General features: G+C 34.9%; 2 protein-coding genes and 1 non-coding gene across 3 annotated transcripts; all 3 read right to left on the bottom strand.

Annotated features, from left to right (window-relative positions):
- Positions 1–6,718: 6,718 nt before the first annotated feature.
- On the bottom strand, positions 6,719–6,821 carry LOC137730367 (U6 spliceosomal RNA). Its single transcript, XR_011068129.2, has one exon. It is a non-coding gene; the product is annotated as a U6 spliceosomal RNA (small nuclear RNA).
- A 5,576-nt stretch (positions 6,822–12,397) lies between these two features.
- LOC137729822 (ubiquitin-conjugating enzyme E2 28) lies at positions 12,398–13,759 on the bottom strand. Its single transcript, XM_068468866.2, has 4 exons — positions 13,538–13,759; positions 13,232–13,359; positions 12,841–12,945; positions 12,398–12,694 (listed from the first exon to the last, which is right to left on the bottom strand). The coding sequence occupies exons 1-4, from the start codon at positions 13,605–13,607 to the stop codon at positions 12,551–12,553; spliced, it is 447 nt and encodes a 148-aa protein (XP_068324967.2). The 5' UTR covers positions 13,608–13,759; the 3' UTR covers positions 12,398–12,550.
- A 1,346-nt stretch (positions 13,760–15,105) lies between these two features.
- Positions 15,106–18,459, bottom strand: LOC137728955 (rac-like GTP-binding protein ARAC3). Its single transcript, XM_068467769.2, has 7 exons — positions 18,048–18,459; positions 17,065–17,152; positions 16,870–16,979; positions 16,687–16,750; positions 15,941–16,005; positions 15,722–15,787; positions 15,106–15,623 (listed from the first exon to the last, which is right to left on the bottom strand). The coding sequence occupies exons 1-7, from the start codon at positions 18,144–18,146 to the stop codon at positions 15,519–15,521; spliced, it is 597 nt and encodes a 198-aa protein (XP_068323870.1). The 5' UTR covers positions 18,147–18,459; the 3' UTR covers positions 15,106–15,518.
- Positions 18,460–19,748: the final 1,289 nt, after the last annotated feature.

Raw genomic sequence — 19,748 nt, 5'->3', positions numbered from 1 at the left:
TTTTCGGTAACTTCAAAAAAAATAAACATTGACGTGGTTCAAATGTTGATGTGTTTCCTTAATATATGAAACTCTCCTACGACTCTTTTGCTTGCCAACACAGAAAACTTTTGTGGTTGAAATTAAGATGATAACACGACACAACCATCAATGAAATGAAATTCAAATCGAGAAAATCATTTTCCTACTTTGCTTCAATTATAGAGCATTTATCCTTACACACATAATCGAAATTCGAGTTTAACCTAAGCTTTCCAAGCTCTTTGTGACAAGAAAAACTAGAGTAGGGAGAGCACTGCCACATGACATGGGAGTATGTATCATGATTCATAAAGCGTCTATTAAAATGTGCCATGTGTTCCATTACGTAAATTATCTAATTTTTATGTAAGTAAAAAGTTGTAACCCATGATTTGTTAGAAATGATAATTTTATTTCCTCTTTTTTTTTTTTTTTTTTCTCATGTTGTACCTCATCCACATGTTGAACTTTTAATCTTGACCCGTCAGTTGGTCAAAACAAGAAAAAAATCTTGACCCATCACTAAATCAAAAGTTATTCCAACCGACATTTTGGCGTTAGGAGCTAGTCTTCCAAAACATAAAGCTTCCATTTAAGCAAATCTTTTCATATAATACAAAAAAGTAAACCACTCTGGCATTAGCAACAATTAAGCACTCCTAATTAATAAATTAAACTAAAGTAGGGTTTCCACTTTCCAGCTTATTCCACCGACGTTTTATAGGGTCTAGCAAGGGGAGCTAAGTGCTGTTCCATTGGACCATGCTGCTCCGTCACCATTTTTTGGATCCATGCATACGCATTATTTGTTAGGAGAATATATGGTAGGTCAAGAGTCACACGACATGCCCTACTAAACTTTGTTTTCCATAATAATGTCAACTATTTATACATATATACAAACGAAATAAATCAACGACATAAATAGTAATCACGTACGCACATGCATAATCAATATCTCTCTAAAGTAATCACTTAGCATTACGGTCTAGTATTACTGTTCTTCGCTTGTAAGTGAGAAGTCTTAAATTCGATTCTCGCTAAAAGCAAATTTGAACTACATTATTACTAGCTATTATAAGGTTTAGTCCACTTCCTCACTCCTTTAATAGAGATACTATCGTTTGTTAAAAAAAAAATCTCTCCAAAGTATTTGGCATCAATGACATCATTTGATTTTGATTTTGAATTGTTTTTAATTAGTTTGAATGTCATCGAAAAGTAATAGAAAGGCATGCACGCATTTAACGATTAATGCACGCTTAATCTCTACAATATATTTTTTTAATACAAATGACATTATTATTTGAATCTACACTAATGAAAGGAAAAGAATTTGAATCGAAAACGAACTGAGTATAAACATCAAGGCAGCACTTAATAAATATTTTGCGTTGCTTGTAGCATTATTTTATTTATATATTATATACTTTTTATTTGGTCAGGTATATATTCTATAGTTGTTATATAAAATACTGGAACATTAAACCTACTTCTGGCCCCTAAATCTCTGACCCCTCTGAGATTCGATTGGTAAGTGAGAAGTAATGTGTAGAAGAAGGTCTCAATGACGACTTTGATTCCTAACTGAATGGAAGTTATGACAGAAAAAAGATATGAATTAATAAAATTAAGTACAATACTTACATTTATTTAGTACAATTTTTAGCTAAAGGTTATATATGATTCATGTAAATATAAGTACTTAATATAATCATCATTTGACGATCAAGATAATGATTGTATTAACTATATGTAAGTATTGTAGCCAAATTCATAAACTAATACACTAAGAAAAAATTAGTGCATGCATGTATTTACGAATGGGAAGTGATTTTCAAACACATCTTTTAGTTTCTCATACACCTTTTTTTTATTTCTAACCATTACATTAAATAAATCAAATGAAATTAATAGTCAAAATTAAACATAATTGTATAAGAGGCTAAAAAAAATGTGTTTATGAGTTTATTACTTCTCTATATAAATAAACAATTGATTGTGTGTCCACCATATTGTGGTGGCTATTTCTTCCAATGGGCCTTCCTTTGGGTGAAATTAGGGCTTAAGCCCAAATCTTCCAATAGTCATTTTCATTTGACACATCACGAGTTAAGTTTTTCTCGCCAACACACTTTATTAGTCTATCATATGCAAGGGGCTTGTAAGCTCAAGCAGTTATAAGCACTCAATTATGGGCTCCGAAGCATGCAATCTCTCTTCATATGATATTATCAAATATGTTAATTCATAATTAATAAATCAATAGTCACTTAGTACTATGGTCTAGTGGTATTCATCTTCACTTGTAAGTGAGAGGTCTTAGATTCGATTCTCTTCAAATGCGAATTTGAACCACATTATTGTTAGCCTATTGTGAGGCTTAGCCCACTTTCCCCACCCCCTTAGTGTAGAAATATCGTTTGTTAAAAAAAAATAATAATAATAATAATAACAAGCAGGTTTGCAATATAGCAATAAGGATCCCCTCGTGTTTGTTCAGGATCCCCTCGTGTTTGTTCATTGTACATCATGCAGCCAGTTTTTGTCAAGTACTATTTGTGTTCAATTTTAAATAAAAAAATTTAAAATGATTTATAACTGCACGATTTACGATGAATGGACACGATGTGAGGATCCGGAGAGAAGACATATGAGTTGTGTCAATAATGTGTTATATATATAACAAATGAGAAAAATATAGAGGAAAATGAAATGTTGAAGATTTCAACATTTCATTTTAAAATAATGTGTTAAACAAACATGTAAGATTGTGTTATATATACTGATTCATAGTATGATGCATTTGATATTTTCATTAACTTTATTTTGCATATGCAAAAGACTCAAATAGTTATGAGTATTGCATCAAAAAAAAAAAGAAGTTATGAGTATTAAATCATACGCTCGGAATTCAAACTCCCCATATCCTTATTCCCTTGTATTATTGTAAGGAGGAATAAACAAGCATACTCAACATATGAGATTATATTTATCACAAAAGTTTGTTCATAACTAATTTGTTGAAGAGATTAAATTTGTTTAGTTAGACAAGACAAGATTTGAAAAAATAAGGACCATTTTATAAAAAAATGAACTGAACTTGAAAATGTGTTTTTAAGTATGAAATTTACATTGTAAAAAAGAGAGATTAAGTTTATTTAGTTAGACGAGACGAGATTCGAAAGAAAAAGAGACCATTTTAGAGAATATTGACTTGAAAATTTGCGTATAACCATTAAAATTACAAAGCAAAACAGGAAAAAAAAATGATTAAAAGCTTCATTTAGTTAGATGAGATAAGAGAAATGAGGAGGGGGAAGGCATATTGGATCTTTCAATGGCATACGATCTCTTTTTAGCTCCAATGGTTTCTTTAAGAAGAGAGAAGAGCATGTTGTAACGCCCCAAAAATTTGGAAGCTAAACACAGTGGTAGGCCAAAATAAAGTCATGGTTAATCTTTACTCTATTAACCACAATAAATTTATTTCGGTTACTTTATAGCTACATCTAACTTTCTTGTTAGACTGCCTACGTACCCTCAAACGGCATCAAGCCAATCGCAGTTCACCGTCATATATAAACCGTTTACTAATAATATTCAAGTGGCGGATATGTTCAACACTAGATTCAAACAAACGAATAACATCAAACGAATATCAAATATGAATTCAAAATATCGAATTTAACTTAAAAAGGCAAGGTTGGTCCACTGGCCACGTGCCACCGCAAGCGGCGGTTTCCGACAAACTAAACCTCAATTTTCTGACTAACTCCAAAAATTACCAAATTTCACAGAATTGTAGAAGATATCACGGAGAAGAAGTTTCATACCTGGGTCGAAGTCCAATTCAGCCCCAAAATACCTGAATTTTCCCTTGATCCGTCGGAAACCCTAAAGTGAGTGTTCTTCAATACGTTGAATCCGCTGCTCCGTCGCCCTCAAACTTGTTTGGGCTTTGTTCCTGGCCTCAAGAGGAGGCTAAAGTGGTGGTGGACGAAGGCAACACCTTTAGAAATGACGAATCACTGCCATGGAACCCTCGGAGCCACCGACTCCGTTCTTCACGAAATGGAAGCCAAACCTTGTTGGGTTTGGTTGGAAATGGAAGAGGGAGGGTCGCGGAGTTGGTTCCAGGTGGTGATTTGACAAAATTCATCAGAAAAACCGATGAAAGATGTTGGACAAATGCGAAGGGAGTCGGGTTAGGTCACTCGAGTCAAGGAGGATCCGATACTTCTCTTATCTCTCCATTCTCTCATTTCTTTCTCTCCTAATTGGGCAGCCCTAACCCCTCATCTCCTTCATTTTTCATCCTTTCCTCCCATCACAGCCACACACGTTGCTTCATCACCCTCATCCTTGCTCCAACAAAGCTAGAGCCTTCTAGAATTGAAGGGTCAAAATGACCAAAATGCCCTTGTCTTTGTTCGTTTATATCTTCTTCGTTATAACTCCATTTGAAGAATAGTTTTCGCCTACGCACTCATGGGATCAAGCTCTATCTAAATATACCAAGAAATATGGAAAAACATATAAGGATAAAATACATCCTCGTATAATTCTGTTTAGCCAACTAGGGGCATTCTCGTATTTTTAAACTTATCGGAAAAAAAAAATTTAAACGCCGTAAATATAAATACGTCGTAACTTTGAATACGACACAAAATACTTAATTTAACAATAAAATTCAAGAATAGGATTTCACATTTCCCTTCACTTGGATTTCATAATTATCAATTAATTTGAATTTCATAACCAAATCACATATTTAAAAAATAATCAGGGTATTACACATGTGATTACCTACAAGACCGGGTCATCAAAAACACAAATAGATTTCCTTTTAATGAGGAAGGAGATCGTCTAACTTGTAAGGTGCATCAAGGATGAGAATGAAAATGTCTTAGCTACAAAGAACACAGTTAAAGATAGGTGGAGAGGGTATTTTCATAATCTTTTCAATGAAGGACATGAAAGGAGTAGTTCTTTGGGGGAGTTGAGTAACTCTAAAGATTGTAGAAATTCCTTATTCTACCGCCGTACCAAAAAGGAAGAAGTAATTGTAGCTTTGAAAAAGATGAAGCATAGAAAAGCAATGGTCCTAGATGATATACCGATCGAAGTGTGGAATGTCTTGGGAGAGACGAGTATATCACGACTCACAAACCTTTTCAATAAGATTTTGAAAACGAAGAAGAGGCCAAATGAGTGGCCAAAAAACACTTTGGTGTTTATCTACAAGAATAAGGGTGACGCACAAAATTGCATGAACTTTAAGGGCATTAAGTTAATAAGTCATACAATGAAGCTCTATGAAGGTAATTGAGTATAGACTGAGGCAATAGACATGAATCTCAGACAATCAATTCGGGTTCATGCTAGGGTACTCAACTATGGAGGCAATCTATCTCTTACGAAGATCGATATAAAGATATAAATATTTGAAAAAGGATCTGCACATGGTCTTTATAGATTTGGAAAAAGCATATGATGGGGTTCCAAGAGATATTCTTTGGAGGATTTCAGAGAAGAAGTGAGTACGAGTAGCATATATCCAAGCTATAAAGGATATGTATGATGGAGTAAAGACTGTTGTAAGAACTCATGAAGGACAAACCGAATGCTTTCCCATAACCGTGGGGTTACATCAAGGTTCATCTTTAAGTCCTTACCTTTTCGCATTGGTAATGGATAAGTTAACGGGACATATCCAAGATGATATTCCTTGGTGTATACTTTTTACAGATGATATAATTTTGATAGATGAGACTCAAGACGGAGTAAATGCGAAGCTTAACCTTTGGCGGGAAATATTGGAATCTAAAGGACTTCGCCTACGTAAGTCAAAGACAAAGTATATGGAGTGAAAATTTAGTGAGAAAGGAGGTGCAAATGAGTTAGGGGTGAAAATTAGAGATCAAGAAGTACCAAAGAGCGAATGCTTTTGCTATCTTGGATCTATCTTGCAAAAGAACGAAAAATTGGATGGAGACCTCAATCATAGAATATAAGCTTGATGGATGAAGTGGAGTACATTGGGTGTGTTGTGCGATTGTCGTATGCCACTAAAGCTTAAGGGAAAGTTTCATAGAACGACAATAAGACCATCAATGTTTTATAACACAGAATGTTGGGCAATGATGCATCGACACATACACAAAATGAGTATAGAGACAATAAGAATGCATTGTTGGATGTCTGGCGAACGAGAAATGACAAGATTAGGAATAAGGATATCCGAGGTAAATTAGGAATAGCCGAAATTGAAGATAAGATGAAAGAGAATCGGTTAAGGTGGTTTGGACATATGAAACGAAGACCTACAGACGCTCCGATTAGAAAATGCGGTTACGAGATAGAAGCTCAAGGCCAAAGAGGTAGGGGAAGACCTATGAAGACTTGGAAATAGACTCTAAGAAAAGACTTGGACTATTTAGATTTAACAAAAAAAAATAGCACAAAACTGAGCGCAATGGTGTTCTAGGATTAATATAGCAGACCCCACTTAGTGGGATAAGGCTTTGATTGTTGTTTTGTTGTTTGTTTAGTTAGATGATATAATATTTGAATAAAAGTTTCCATTTTAGAGAGTTAACTAGAAAAAATTGTGTTTAAGTAGGACAATTAGAAGAGAAACAGAAAAATTAAAGTTGAGGCAAGATTCAAAAAGTAAAAAATAAAAATAAAAACATAAAAATTGGACCATTTCTCTATTTATGTGTGTCATCCTTGCACAAGGGTTATGCTAATCTTCTCTGTATCGTTCAAATTTAATCAAATGTATATAAAGAGATTGGTCTCTTTGGCTATTGTCAATGTGGGACAATTAATCCCTTTTTTTTTTTTTTTTGCAAAACGTTGCGTATTGTTCTTTCGGGTGCAAATATTTACCGATTGATTTTCAACACAATTAGTTTTTTTTTTTAATTGTAAAGGAGGTTACTTTATTACTAAAACACAACTTAATTACATGAACAAAGGCCCAAATACATAAACCATAAAAGCAAAAGATGGACCTCTATAGTAACCCAAGAGCCCAAACTATGTTTTGAGCCCAACACAAAAATACACAAAAAAAAACTCTAACAACTTCCTCCACCCACCGCCGCCAAAAGCGTCGCACCAACACAATGAGCACAAGCCACCACTGCCAACATTTGCCAGGAGCCCAGCCAAACAGCACCTCAGAGATGGAAAGAAAATAAACTTCGTCCTCCATCAGATAGCATCTCACAGATCGCAACCACCAAGTAAAAGAAATCAAATAAACCCGTGGGATTTCCACAAGCAACACTACCAAAAAAGGCAGACATGGAGAATGTGGTGGTGTGTAAGGACGGGTCTATTAAGGGACCACCTGAAAGCTCAGATAAATGGCTGTGATGACCTATGAAGGCCACCCAAGTCTAGGCAGTGGTGGAGAATAACAGCAGCCATGGCTGCTACATGCTGTGCAAAACAATTGGAGGAAGAAGAAAGCCAATTTTTTTTTTTTAAATGACTTGGCCAAAACGACGTCGTTTTGAGCCAAGTCATTAAAAAAAATTAAAATACTCACATGAGAGACCTTCACGTGATAGAGCACTTAAATTAGCAGCATCATCTTGAAATTGGTACCAGGCAGAATATCCTTTATATAAAAATAATAATATGCTGGACTGACTAGTCAAGCCTGCTAGTCGACTAAGATAGATATGTTAGTCAATAAATCAAAGATTAAATGACTAATTTCAGTTACCAATAGTTATCCTTGTCAGCAAGCTATCAGTTTGTTCCAAGTTATTAGCATGTTAAATGAGCATGATTGTGAGAACATACTTATTAAATATTCAAGTGATCTATGTAGCATGTAGATGTATGTGAGATATGTGACACAATATAAGTAACTATGAACACAAGATGTTTTTTGCTCGAAACCCATCTTTGGGTTAAAAAATCAAGGACTCTCCACTGAGTCCAATCCGCTAGTATAATCAAGGTTCTTCCAAAGTACCACGTAAAGCCCAATTCATCAGCTTTACCTTCGTGCAACCTTGCCTCACAAAAGATGGATTTCCTTAGGTCTTCACGAAGAAGCAACTCCTCCTGAGGTCTTCACCTTGTGGCACAAAGACCAGCTCACAAACTATGCATATAATGATGTGACAATGATATGTAGTTCTAGGTTCAAATGTCTAGTCAGTTTCTCCAGTCAAACAGTTGAAGGAAGAAACTGACAAAAATCCTAAAGTGGGTCAGTTTTAAAGATTTGAAACTAGAAACACTTGACCACATATTTAATGCAAAACCAAAGACAATGCAACCCTATTCTTCAATGATTGGGTGTTTAATGGTGTTTAATGCATAAAAGAAGGTTTTGCAACTAGGGTTTCATAAATGAAGAACAAAGAGGAAAGTAAGGTCTTAATGCCTTTCTCTCTCTAACTTTCTAGAAAATATAATCTGAAAACCCCAAAAAAAAAGGAAAACCCTAGCTGGGGATCTCAACCCCAAAAGCTTTGGTTTGTTTTCACCTACCAAGGACACATGTCATCCTACAATCTGATTAAAAGATATTAAGGGCTGAGATCTAACTATTGGCAGAAAGCTGTCAAGAAGCCCATGTGGGTAGGTCTTAATTTGTGTGCATTGGCAGAAAGCTGTTAGGAAGCCCATGTGGGTAGGTCTTAATTTGATAAAAAGCCGAACAACCAAACACTAATTAAACCATTCAAAAACTCTAATTTAGAGGTTTGCATGATAGACAAAATCAAACTATACATCCTTAATTAAAAAAAAGTACAACCAAAATTGCAATTCTTTAACTAGAACAGTAACGGGGTTTAAATTAAGTTCAGCCTTATTTATTTTTAATTTGTTGTTAATTTCTTAGGATTTTTTTTCACATCTATTTTAGTGTTAGTTCATACATATTTATTGTTGATTCGTTCAGATTTTATGATATTACTTGGATTGTGTTACAGTGTTTTTTTTTTTGTCGAAGATTATGTTACAGTGTTAGTTCATACATATTTTTTAGTTTCATCAATTGAAATAGACCTTTTTTTTATTAATTGATGTGTAGAAATTAGAACTATGGAACGATATTACAAGTGAAAATCATCATCGATTAGTTCGGACAATCCTATTCCAAATAGTTCATCTCCAAATTTGGATAGTTCCAATCCTATTCCGGATAGTTCCCCTCTAATTCCAAATATTTCCAATCCAATTGCAAATAATTCCACTCCACAACAAAATAAGATAAAAGTTGATTCTTGAGAGAGACCCTGGAAAGAGAATTCCAATGAAGGATTATCCTCCAAATATTCGAGATAAGGTTCGAAGAGCATATATACTGATGGAGCCTTTTAGAGCTAAAGATCATGATTTTTCATTCACTTTGCATTTGAATAAAAAGTGACGGTTCATTGACAATTGGTTAAATGAATTTCATTGGTTGGAATATAGTATATCTAAAGATGCTGCATTTTGCTTTTGTTGATATATGTTCAAAGTCAACTTTGAACAATCAGGCAATGACGTCTTTAATGAGGTAGGCTTTCAAAATTTGAAGCATGCAACGACATGTTTTGAAAAACATGTAGGACTAGTTGGTAGTTTTCACAATAAAGCTGTTGAATCACTGGTGATCTAATGAATCAAAAGACATTGAAACGGTTGTGATCAAACAGTCAGAAGAAGTTCGTGTGGCTTATCGTACTTGCTTGAATGTGTCAATCGTTGCACTAAATTTTTGTTGCGACAAGGTCTTTTATTTTGTGGTTATGATGAAAGTGACACTTCAAGCTACAAAGGTAACTATTTGGAGCTCTTGCAATTCGTTATGGATCATGATGAGAAAATAAAGGTGGTTGTGTTGGATAACGCTCCAGGAAATCTCAAGCTAATTGCTCATTCAATTCAAAATGATCTTGTTCATTCATGTTCTATTGAAACCATTAAAAGCAAGCAAATTCAAAGATAGGTATAGAAATATTCAATGAAGAACATTACTCATAAAATATGCTTGATGCTCCTAGGAGCTCTGAGATGGAGATGAAAATAAAGCTCTCAAAAACTTTTCTAATCTCAAACCCCAAAAAACCAAATTAACCTTAGCATGGTCCTTACAAAGAAGGTTGAGTTTTAGACAATAAAGGGACAAGAAAAACCATGTGTCTTGTGCAAAGCAATTTGGAAAGATCTAGGGTTGAAAATCCAATTTCAGGAAAAAGTTATCAGATGACCCATGTGGGTTGTCTTAATGTGTGTGTCCAGCAAACTAGAAAGTAGCGAGAAATTTTGACTAGATAGAACCACTAAACAGAATGAAATGGAAATAATGGCATGGAATGCATATGTATGAACAAACCTTTGTTGAGAGAACTTAAGCTTTTGAAATGATAATTCCAGCAGCATGATCCCAAAAGAAGCATTTTAACCCTAAAACTAACTAGAGCATGTGTGGTACAATTTACAACATTTGACAAGGGAAGCCAAACAATAAATCTTGACTTCACACTACAAGATGGAATTCACATTATGGTACTTTGACTAGTTTGATTTCTATTTTTTCGTCCGCGATTAATGTGCTTGAAATGATTGTTGATGACGACACCAATGATAGTGTGGCCAAAACAAATAGGTTATTGAGAGATATACAATCTTCTGAGTTTGTGTTTCTCCTACTTTTGATGAAATTTATATTGAGAATCACAAATGATTTTTCACAACATTACAAAAGAATGATCAACAAATTGTGAAAGCAATGGCTTTAGTCAACACATGTAAAGAACAACTACTCTACATAAGGAATGATGAGGGGTTTGATCTTTTGGTTGACTAAGTATCGGTATTTTGTGTCCAACATTATTGAGGTTATTAACATGAATGAGACATATGTAGCTCAAGGGAGGTCGCGCCGTAATGCTCACAAAAAGACCAACCGTCATTATTACAAAGTGGGCTCTTTTTTGTTGTCATTGATTCCCAATTTACAGAGTTAAATGATCACTTCAATGAGACAAGTACCGAATTGCTCATATGTTTGGCTAGTTTGAGTTCAAATGATTCTTTTGTAGCTTTTGACAAAGAAAAGCTACTTCGCCTTACTCAATTGTATCCTCAAGATTTTACGAAGCAAGATCTATCGGCACTTGAAAATCAACTCGATGTTTATATTCATTCTATAAGTTCGAGAAGTGACTTTTCTCAATTGCAAAGCATTAGTGATCTTACTAAGAAAATGGTGGAAAAAGGGTTGCATTGAGCATTTCAATATGTGTATTTACTTATTGAATTGGCTTTGGTGTTACCGGTTGCAACTGTTTCAATAGAGAGAGCATTTTCCACCATGAATATCATTAAGAGTCCACTCCACAACAAAATGAGAGATCAATGGTTAAATGATAGCTTACTTGTTTAAATTGATAAAGTTGTTTTTTCTTGTAATGACAATGAATTATCATGACACGTTTTCAAAGTACGAAAACCCGTCGTGGACAAATTAGTATTTCTAGCTTGTTTGTTTGCACAAAGATTATGAATGAAAAGTTGTAGTTTGCCGTTTATTTGTTCAACGATGTTTTCATCTAATTTGTTTTGGAGCTTTTATATTAGGACTACCCAATGTTAAAATCTTGGATCCGCCATTGGTGGCGCGACCACCCGAGTCGGTGTGAACATTGGAACTCTACGCACCTTCTCGTTGAAGGGCCACAACAGATCCCGACTAAAAATGATTGCCAATCGATACAAAGATGGAATCCATGGAAGACAAAAAGACATGCAAATGAAGGTATGGATGAGGGACATGTAGATGGTTGGGTGGATGGATGAAGGATATGTAGATGAGTTGAATGGAGAAAATAAGATCATATCCTGATGGTTGAAAAGCTCAATGGCAAATTGGGGTGGAAAGGCAAGAAAAGCAGGGAGGAAAATAGGAGAAAACCAACAGAAATTAAGAAAGGAGAAAACAAGGAGAAGGGGTTACCACCGACCCTATACGGAAATAAGGCCGGCAGCTAAAGTTGGAAACTGAGCTTTGGGAGAAAAACTCTCACTCGCGGAGAGGAAGGCTCTCACTTACGAAGAGAAACTTCTATGGATGCTCTTCTTCATCCCAACACAATTAGTTTTTTGTAACTCACAACTAAACACAAACATGTAGATACATGTGTCATCAATAACTTTCAAACACAATTGCTAATAGAATTTATCTTGATTATTTCATTAATCAGATTTATTGAATGTGACGCAAAATACAAAAAGTTGGCAGCTATCTCACACACTCATTGTTACCTCCCACACATCCTTATTAATCTTGTTTATTAATTTTCTTCAATTTATTCGATTTAACGCTGAAAATTAAGAAGAGTCTGTGAGATGTAAAAGTAGGTATATGGATAGCACCACCCTATTCGTATCAAGCAAAGGAGCTCAAATTACACGTAATGGGGCCTCAATATTTATTAGACAAGCAATAATTATTGACAGTACAAAGAGGAGGAAAATCGCTTAAACAAGATTAGGGTCTCAATTAATCCATGGCATACTTCTGGGTCCAGCTCCGAGCCGTTGACTCATATTTGCCTTTGTCACACTTGCACATATGAGCAATCTCAGGTACAAGAGGGTCATCAGGGTTTGGATCCGTCAGCAATGAACATATGGACAGTAAAACCTGCATTAATCAAATAATTATTAGTAATTAGATTCCAATCAAAACAATAACGTGAGACAAGAGTTTTAAACTTGTTTCAAGTAAATAAGGTTCCAAGTAAGCTTAGATATGAGTCAACAGAAAACTCAAATCGTATGTGTTCGTACCTTCGATATGGTGAGTGCTGGACTCCATTGCTCCTTGAGAATGTCCAAGCAAATATTGCCGTTACTGTTTATATTTGGATGGAAAACTTTGGTTTTGAAGACAACCTGCAGATGTTTCTCACTGAATCAGATGCTAGAAAGACTAAGGTCTTGGGTATTTTTTGTTGTCGGACTTATGTTGTCATATTGTAAATCCAAATAAGACATTTAAGCAGTAACAGTCAATATGATTAATCTTTCATATTCACTATCTAACAATATAAACATCTTACCATATAGTTTGGAACTTAAACGTCTTATGTTGCTAGACAGTCTTGCAAGAAAACATTTCACCGAAAGGTCACAAACTTGTGCAAGAGCAGAGTTTAGTGAAATTTTTCTTGTTGTATACCTTAGGAGGTTTGAAAGGATAATCAGGTGGAAAATTGATAGTCACAAGGAAGACACCCCCAGAATAGGGGCTATCAGTTGGACCGATTATTGTTGCTTGCCAATGAAACATGTCCTCAGCCACAGGACCTGAAAAAAGAAGGAAAAAAAACACCATAAAATTTACAAATACTACTAATTTCTTCTCTTCTTCGTACTTGGGTGTTTGCAAGTTGGTTAGAGCAGTGTGCCCTCCTTATCCACTCTTAGTTCAGACTAGAATACCACTCAAATAGAAAAATTAAAATAATTCCTTCTTTTCTTTTACCTGCACTACATGAAGTTGGTGGATCTCTTTGCGAGTCCTTGAGCTCCTTCAATATTCTCTTTGAGGCCATTGAATTCAACCACTTCCAAAACTGAAGCTTTTTTAGAGTATTCAAGAAATGGAACAGAAGGATGGTTTGCAGAAAAGGACTGCAATCGATTAATCAGAGCCTGCAAAGTGTTAGGAGGAGGTGGACGTGTATTTAATGGAAGGGGTAGTGGTGGTGGTGGAGGTTGAGAGGTTCATGAATACTTATTTGGGCTGTTGAAAGTGGGAACAGAATCAGTTCTAGAAATAAAAGTTGCAACTTGCAAAGCAAAAGAATCAGAAGAGGCGCTTCCAAAAATAATAAAATAATAAAAAATAGAATCAAGGGAGTCAAAAACCACAAAAAATTCAAAGATAATATTCCCTGTATTTGCTGTCACAAATCTCTAGTCATTATTCTGTTTACACAACTCTTTACATTTTGTGAAATGCATTTAGTTGCAAACTTGATTACTCTACTTGTTATGAAGAAATTGGAACAACTTTTTAATGTGATTATCACACCGTTACATAATATCAAATTTTTCATATGTTATAGTCTATCTTGGATCCAAGATACATCAACTATATTGTTTCCTCATATATCAATTCTTTCATATAAACGACATACTAAAAAACTTCTCCGGATGTCATAAAAGAGCAAAACAAGTAGTGAAGGTGACGATTTTGGCAATAAGGCTAAAAGGTGATGGATTCTAAATGATAGTGTTATTCACACACTCATTTATACCTCCACACTCTTGTTAACTTTTTATCATTGATCTTTAATTCATTCGATTCAACGGTCGTAAATTGAGAGGGTTGTGTGAGAAGTAAAAATGAGTGTGGATAGGCATACGTCATTTTCACCGAAAGGCCTGATTATTTGTTTAATTTTGGATAAAATATTTTCCATGGGAATTGGCAACCGAGGGACTCCAATTGCAAGAGAGTAGAGAGTGGGTGCTACTGCTTCCTACCACCCAAAATAATTAAAAGATATTCGTGCTTTAGCCTCAAACAGTTCACGTCTTGAGAATGTGGGACAATGTTGAAGTTGATGGGTGTATGAATTAAAAGATTTGGAAAATCTTCCAAAACGAAATACAAGCACAATTTTAACATAAAGACCTTGATATGATATCCCCCTCCCCCTTTTCTTCTTGATTCTTTCTGCGTTCTTTTTTTGCCTTTTTCGTTCTTGGTTATTCATCAATTATGTGCAACCATTCGCGTGTGTCAATTTAGGCGCATACATTTGTAGTGGAAATTGTGAGAGGCCAAACAATTGGCAATACGGTTAGCCTCTGACACACTCCTGCTTAACTCTTAAGTCCGACTCTTGATTTCGTTTGATTTGTCCAATCCAATGGTTGGAAATAAAGAAGAGCGCGAGAAGCTAAAAATAGTGTGTCAAAGTCACTTCTCTTTTTGTATATGTTCATACCTGGACACATAGATACATTACACACACATAAATATATTTATATATATATATATATATATATATATAGAGAGAGAGAGAGAGAGAGAGAGAGAGATCCTGACAATAGAGTCACTATCTTACATTCAAGACTGAAAGAAGAAAAAATATCATGATTCATATAATACATATAGGCTTGAAATGTACTAAATCAGATTACAGGAGTAGTATATAGAGACAACACATTAGGGAAATCAAACCCATTGAGAAGAGGTTTCTGCATGTTACCAAACACGTAATGCAAGTCATTAATGTACAAATCAGAACCCTGCTGAGACAGCATAAACAAATAACTTGGATGCGTACGTAAAGAGAGCTCCTACATCTGTCAGTCGAAACTACAATTCCCAGCCCTGGGGTTCCTCCAGACGGAAAAAGATAACACAGGACAGAGAGAGATAAATGGATAAATGACTAATTAGTCGCACTTTCTTCCCCCGCACTTTCTTCCCAACACTATGCTTTCCACAATCACAATATGGAGCAGGCCTTCTGTGCCTTTCTCTTCTTTTTCTTCTTCTGCTTCGGTGGCTGGAGAACCACTTTAATGGCTGCATCGAAGACTGCTTTCACATTCTGCACTCACAAAGGCGCATTTAACGCAAACAATGTCAGTGTGAGACTAAGTCATACTTTCCCTGCCAGTCCACGTGATTTGAATTAAAGTTACAAACCTGCTGCGTTTTTGAACTGCATTCTATGTAAACTGGAGCCCCAATCAGCTTCTTTAGTTCCTCTCCCTTCAAAAAGAACCCAAAAGAGAAGAACAGAATTGTAGAAAAATCAGGTCTTTATTCTATTAGTTGGTATGAGTTAGTTAAAACAGATTGATAACAAGATAAATGGTTAGGTGACAAATATTGTGATTATAAACTCGTTCCACTAGAAAGTACCTGTGCTGTAGTAATTGGCACTGCACCAGGGTGATCTACAAAGAACTGCCTATCATCCCGAAGATCTACAAGAAGAAAATTTAGCAGTCATGAAAAGCAAAGGACGAATGACGGGGAAAGATAAAAAGTCGATCCAGTAAGCTACTGCAATATAACATGATGTGAATTAGAGTACATGAGATCATTACTGCAACATAACTAAGACATGATCTGATGAGGTGATCCGGACTAAGTATACCTATATCAGACAGATCTTTTCATTTCCAAATGCACATGTAAAATCCAACTTATGTACGTATATAGATGCTGATTTGAAAGGGTTACAAAGAACATATTCTGATAAACAATTTAGTTTTGTTACAAAGAAACAAAGCTGTCACAAGAGTTCTTCAAAATTAAACTTGTAACCTTTACTAAGGTTTTACCATTAGGAATTTATTGACATTCTTAAAAAAGCTAAAAGCTAAGTTTAGACTGCACAAGAAAGCAAGCTGGACAGTGTAACAAAAAAACAGAAACAGTCAACAACAAAGATGCACTTGACTATCCCTTTCGATCTTGAAATATGCAATGATACTCTACTGGATCCAACCAAGAACTATTAGGTAATCATAAGCGGGAAAAGCTATAAACCTAGAGGGAAAAAACTATAAGATAATAGAGCAATTAAAATTGAAAGTGCTAGTAATCACGACTAACGAATACATAGTAGGAAACAAAGGAGAGCAAGGGGGTAGAGGTCTAACCGAGCTTAGTTCCAACAAGAATAATTGGAACACTAGGTGCATAATGCCTCAATTCGGGAACCCACTAAACATTGAAACAGGAAAAGATAAAAGCTTCATCAGCAAACTTAGACATCAAACAATAGCAGAAGAAAGGAGGGAGGGGAAGAAAAGGATTAACTCGGAAAATAGTGCGAGTCTTACTTTCTTGGCAACATTTTCATAGCTGGCCTTGCTTATGAGAGAGAACGCAAGTAGGAAGACATCTGCCCCACGATAGCTCAGTGGTCTTAATCTATTGTAATCTTCCTGCCCTGTTTCATAAATTAAAAAATTAGATCCAAGCCTTAGAAGAAGATGAAACAATGAGGAAGGAATATTGTTATGTTTTGAACTTACCAGCAGTGTCCCACAATCCCAAATTGACGGTGCTCCCATCCACAACAACATTTGCACTGAAATTGTCAAACACAGTTGGCACATAATCCTGCTCCCCAGCACATGGTAATCAAAGACAGCAAATCATAATCAATCTCTCGAAAAGTCAATCTCATACAGTAATAAATGGATAAACATATGAAAACAAAGTTTTGAAATCTTTAATCATATTGATGCAAATGCAAAATTGTGATGAGGAAATTCTCGAAGTTACATTTTTACACCAAGCAATCAATCCTATATTCTATTAAACAGGCATACATTTATGATCAATAAGTGAATTCTGTAAGCCGAGCTGCAGAAAGAACATGAACATTTTCGGAGCTCAATATTCAACTCAAATACTCGGCTTAGTTGCGAGATACAATTTAACACAGGTTCATCAGGAATGGCAAATCATAGAAAGGGTCAGACTTAACTGAACAAAACCAAGAAAACCCTCTTACAAAATTCTGCACCGCAAATCTCAATTTAAGCACAAGGCTCAAACTTGATGGAAATTCTGATTTCTTCATTAAACATTGCATACCAAATAAAGGGTAAGTTGAAAATTGTTGAAAAGAATAGTCTACTAAATTAAAAGCCGTAAATTGTTCGTGTTAAAATCGAAAGTTGAATTTAGCATGAATTATTCACAATACACCGACTAACCCCAATCAAATCAAGTGAATCAAGTTTCTTCTCATTTCCTGATTGTCTGAAAACCCAAATGATGAAACACAATACACAAAACAAATTTTTCTTTCTTTCTCCCACATTTTCTTGGAAACCAAACAAAAAGCAAGAAACTTGCAGCATACCCAAATTGAGCAACCAGAAAACCCTACAAGTCTCAGCTAAGCAAACCCATCTAAAGACAAACATCAAAGACTCAAACTTTTCACATCTTTTCCTTCACTTTCTCAGCAACCAAACAGAAAAGGAAGAAAACAAGAGAACTTTACCGTAGGAAAAGTGTTGCTGGTGTAGGAGATGAGCATACAGGTTTTTCCCACAGCTCCATCCCCAACTGTGACACACTTTATGAACCTGGAGGCACTCATTTTCCACCCACCTCTGCCTCTTCCTTCTTCTACTTGTGCTTCCTCAAAAACCCTGATCCAAATTCCAGCAGAGGTTTCTGATTTCTTAACCCCCACAATCCAGGCAAGTACTGAGACCCAGAGAGAGAGAGAGAGAGAGAGAGAGAGAGAGAGAGAGGTGGAAGGGAAAGGTTAAAGGGGTTGAGCCTAAAAAGAGCCAGCTCTTGCCAGCTATAATAGAAGAGTATGATATTAATGTGTTACTGTGTGCCTCAATGACTAAACATCCCAGATCAGTAAATTTTGGTGTGTCCGTCTCACTGTTACGTGAAGTTGTGCGTAACTGTTACGTTGTCGTATAACAAGTATCATATTATACATAGGTTTAAAATATAGAAAATTAGATTTTAATCCTTAAATAAGATGAAGTTTAGAAAATATCTTATACAAGATTAAAAATTGATTTTAGTCCTAGACTCTATTTAATGCCAACGTATTAAATGTCTCTCTTCTTTATTTATAATTTTACGGTGTTCATAAATGAAATTTTATGAAAATATTATAAATTTTAATTCTCATTATGGTAAAGATTTTCAGTACACATGCTTTTGCACATTTTCTTATATGCCACTAATTCATTATAATATATTTAGGTACGAACATTCGGTACATTAGGTTAGTATAATAAGTTTAGGTACGGACATTTCGGTACACTAGTTTATTATAATATATTTAGGTACCAACATTTTGGTACACTAGTTTAGTATCATATATTTAGGTACATAATTTTTCGGTACACTTATGTTTTTGCATATTTTCTTATATGTCACTAATTAACTACAATATATTTAGGTACTGACATTTCGGTACACTAATTTAGTAAAATATATTATGATACAGACGTTTAGGTACACTAATTCGAGGAAGTAAAATAAATATAATGAATTAAAATGTGTATAATAATATATAATTTTAATTTTAATGTAATGACATTAAACAAGATATCTATTAAATATTAAAACAAAAATATAATATAAATTTGAATTAAGTACACATTAGAGGACTAAAATTAATATCCAATCTAACACCAGGTTTTTGTTGAATTTTAATTTTCTTCAAGGCCTAAAGTTCAAAAACCCCTTTAAAATATATGAATTCAATCTTCCACTTATATTTTAACACATAAATTAGTAATATTACGTGTCAATGTACTGTTACACACCAAGTGTTGTCCTCAAAGTTCCAATTCTAGTTTCCCAACCTTTCTTTCTAACTCAGTAAAACTCCACCAACCAAACCACCTCTTTTGCCTTCTTGAGTACCTTCTAATTCAAGAGATTCAAAAGAAAATCACAGAGATTACATGAATTAACTTTTTAGTTCATGTCTTTTTTCTACCGTCATTGACTAATTGGGGAAACAAAAGAATATTATTTTGAGGTTGATGCTGTCATGTAGTTATGGCTTGGTTCATTTATTCTGTGTTTCTTAATGTGGGTTGTACCATGCAAATTGGTACCAGAATTTGCATGTGGGGTTGCAAACCCTAAAAATCTCTGCCCTCTTCCTTTCTCTGTTTCTTTTTCATTTAAAAAAATATCTTTGGGAAATTGATTTCAATAT

This window comes from Pyrus communis, chromosome 10, assembly GCF_041283825.1.
Source record: "Pyrus communis isolate YQ-2024b chromosome 10, ASM4128382v1, whole genome shotgun sequence".
In the NCBI taxonomy this organism is placed as follows: Eukaryota; Viridiplantae; Streptophyta; class Magnoliopsida; order Rosales; family Rosaceae; genus Pyrus; species Pyrus communis.
The sequence above is the reverse complement of the archived record's forward strand: the minus strand, read 5'-3'. Positions and strand labels throughout refer to the sequence as shown.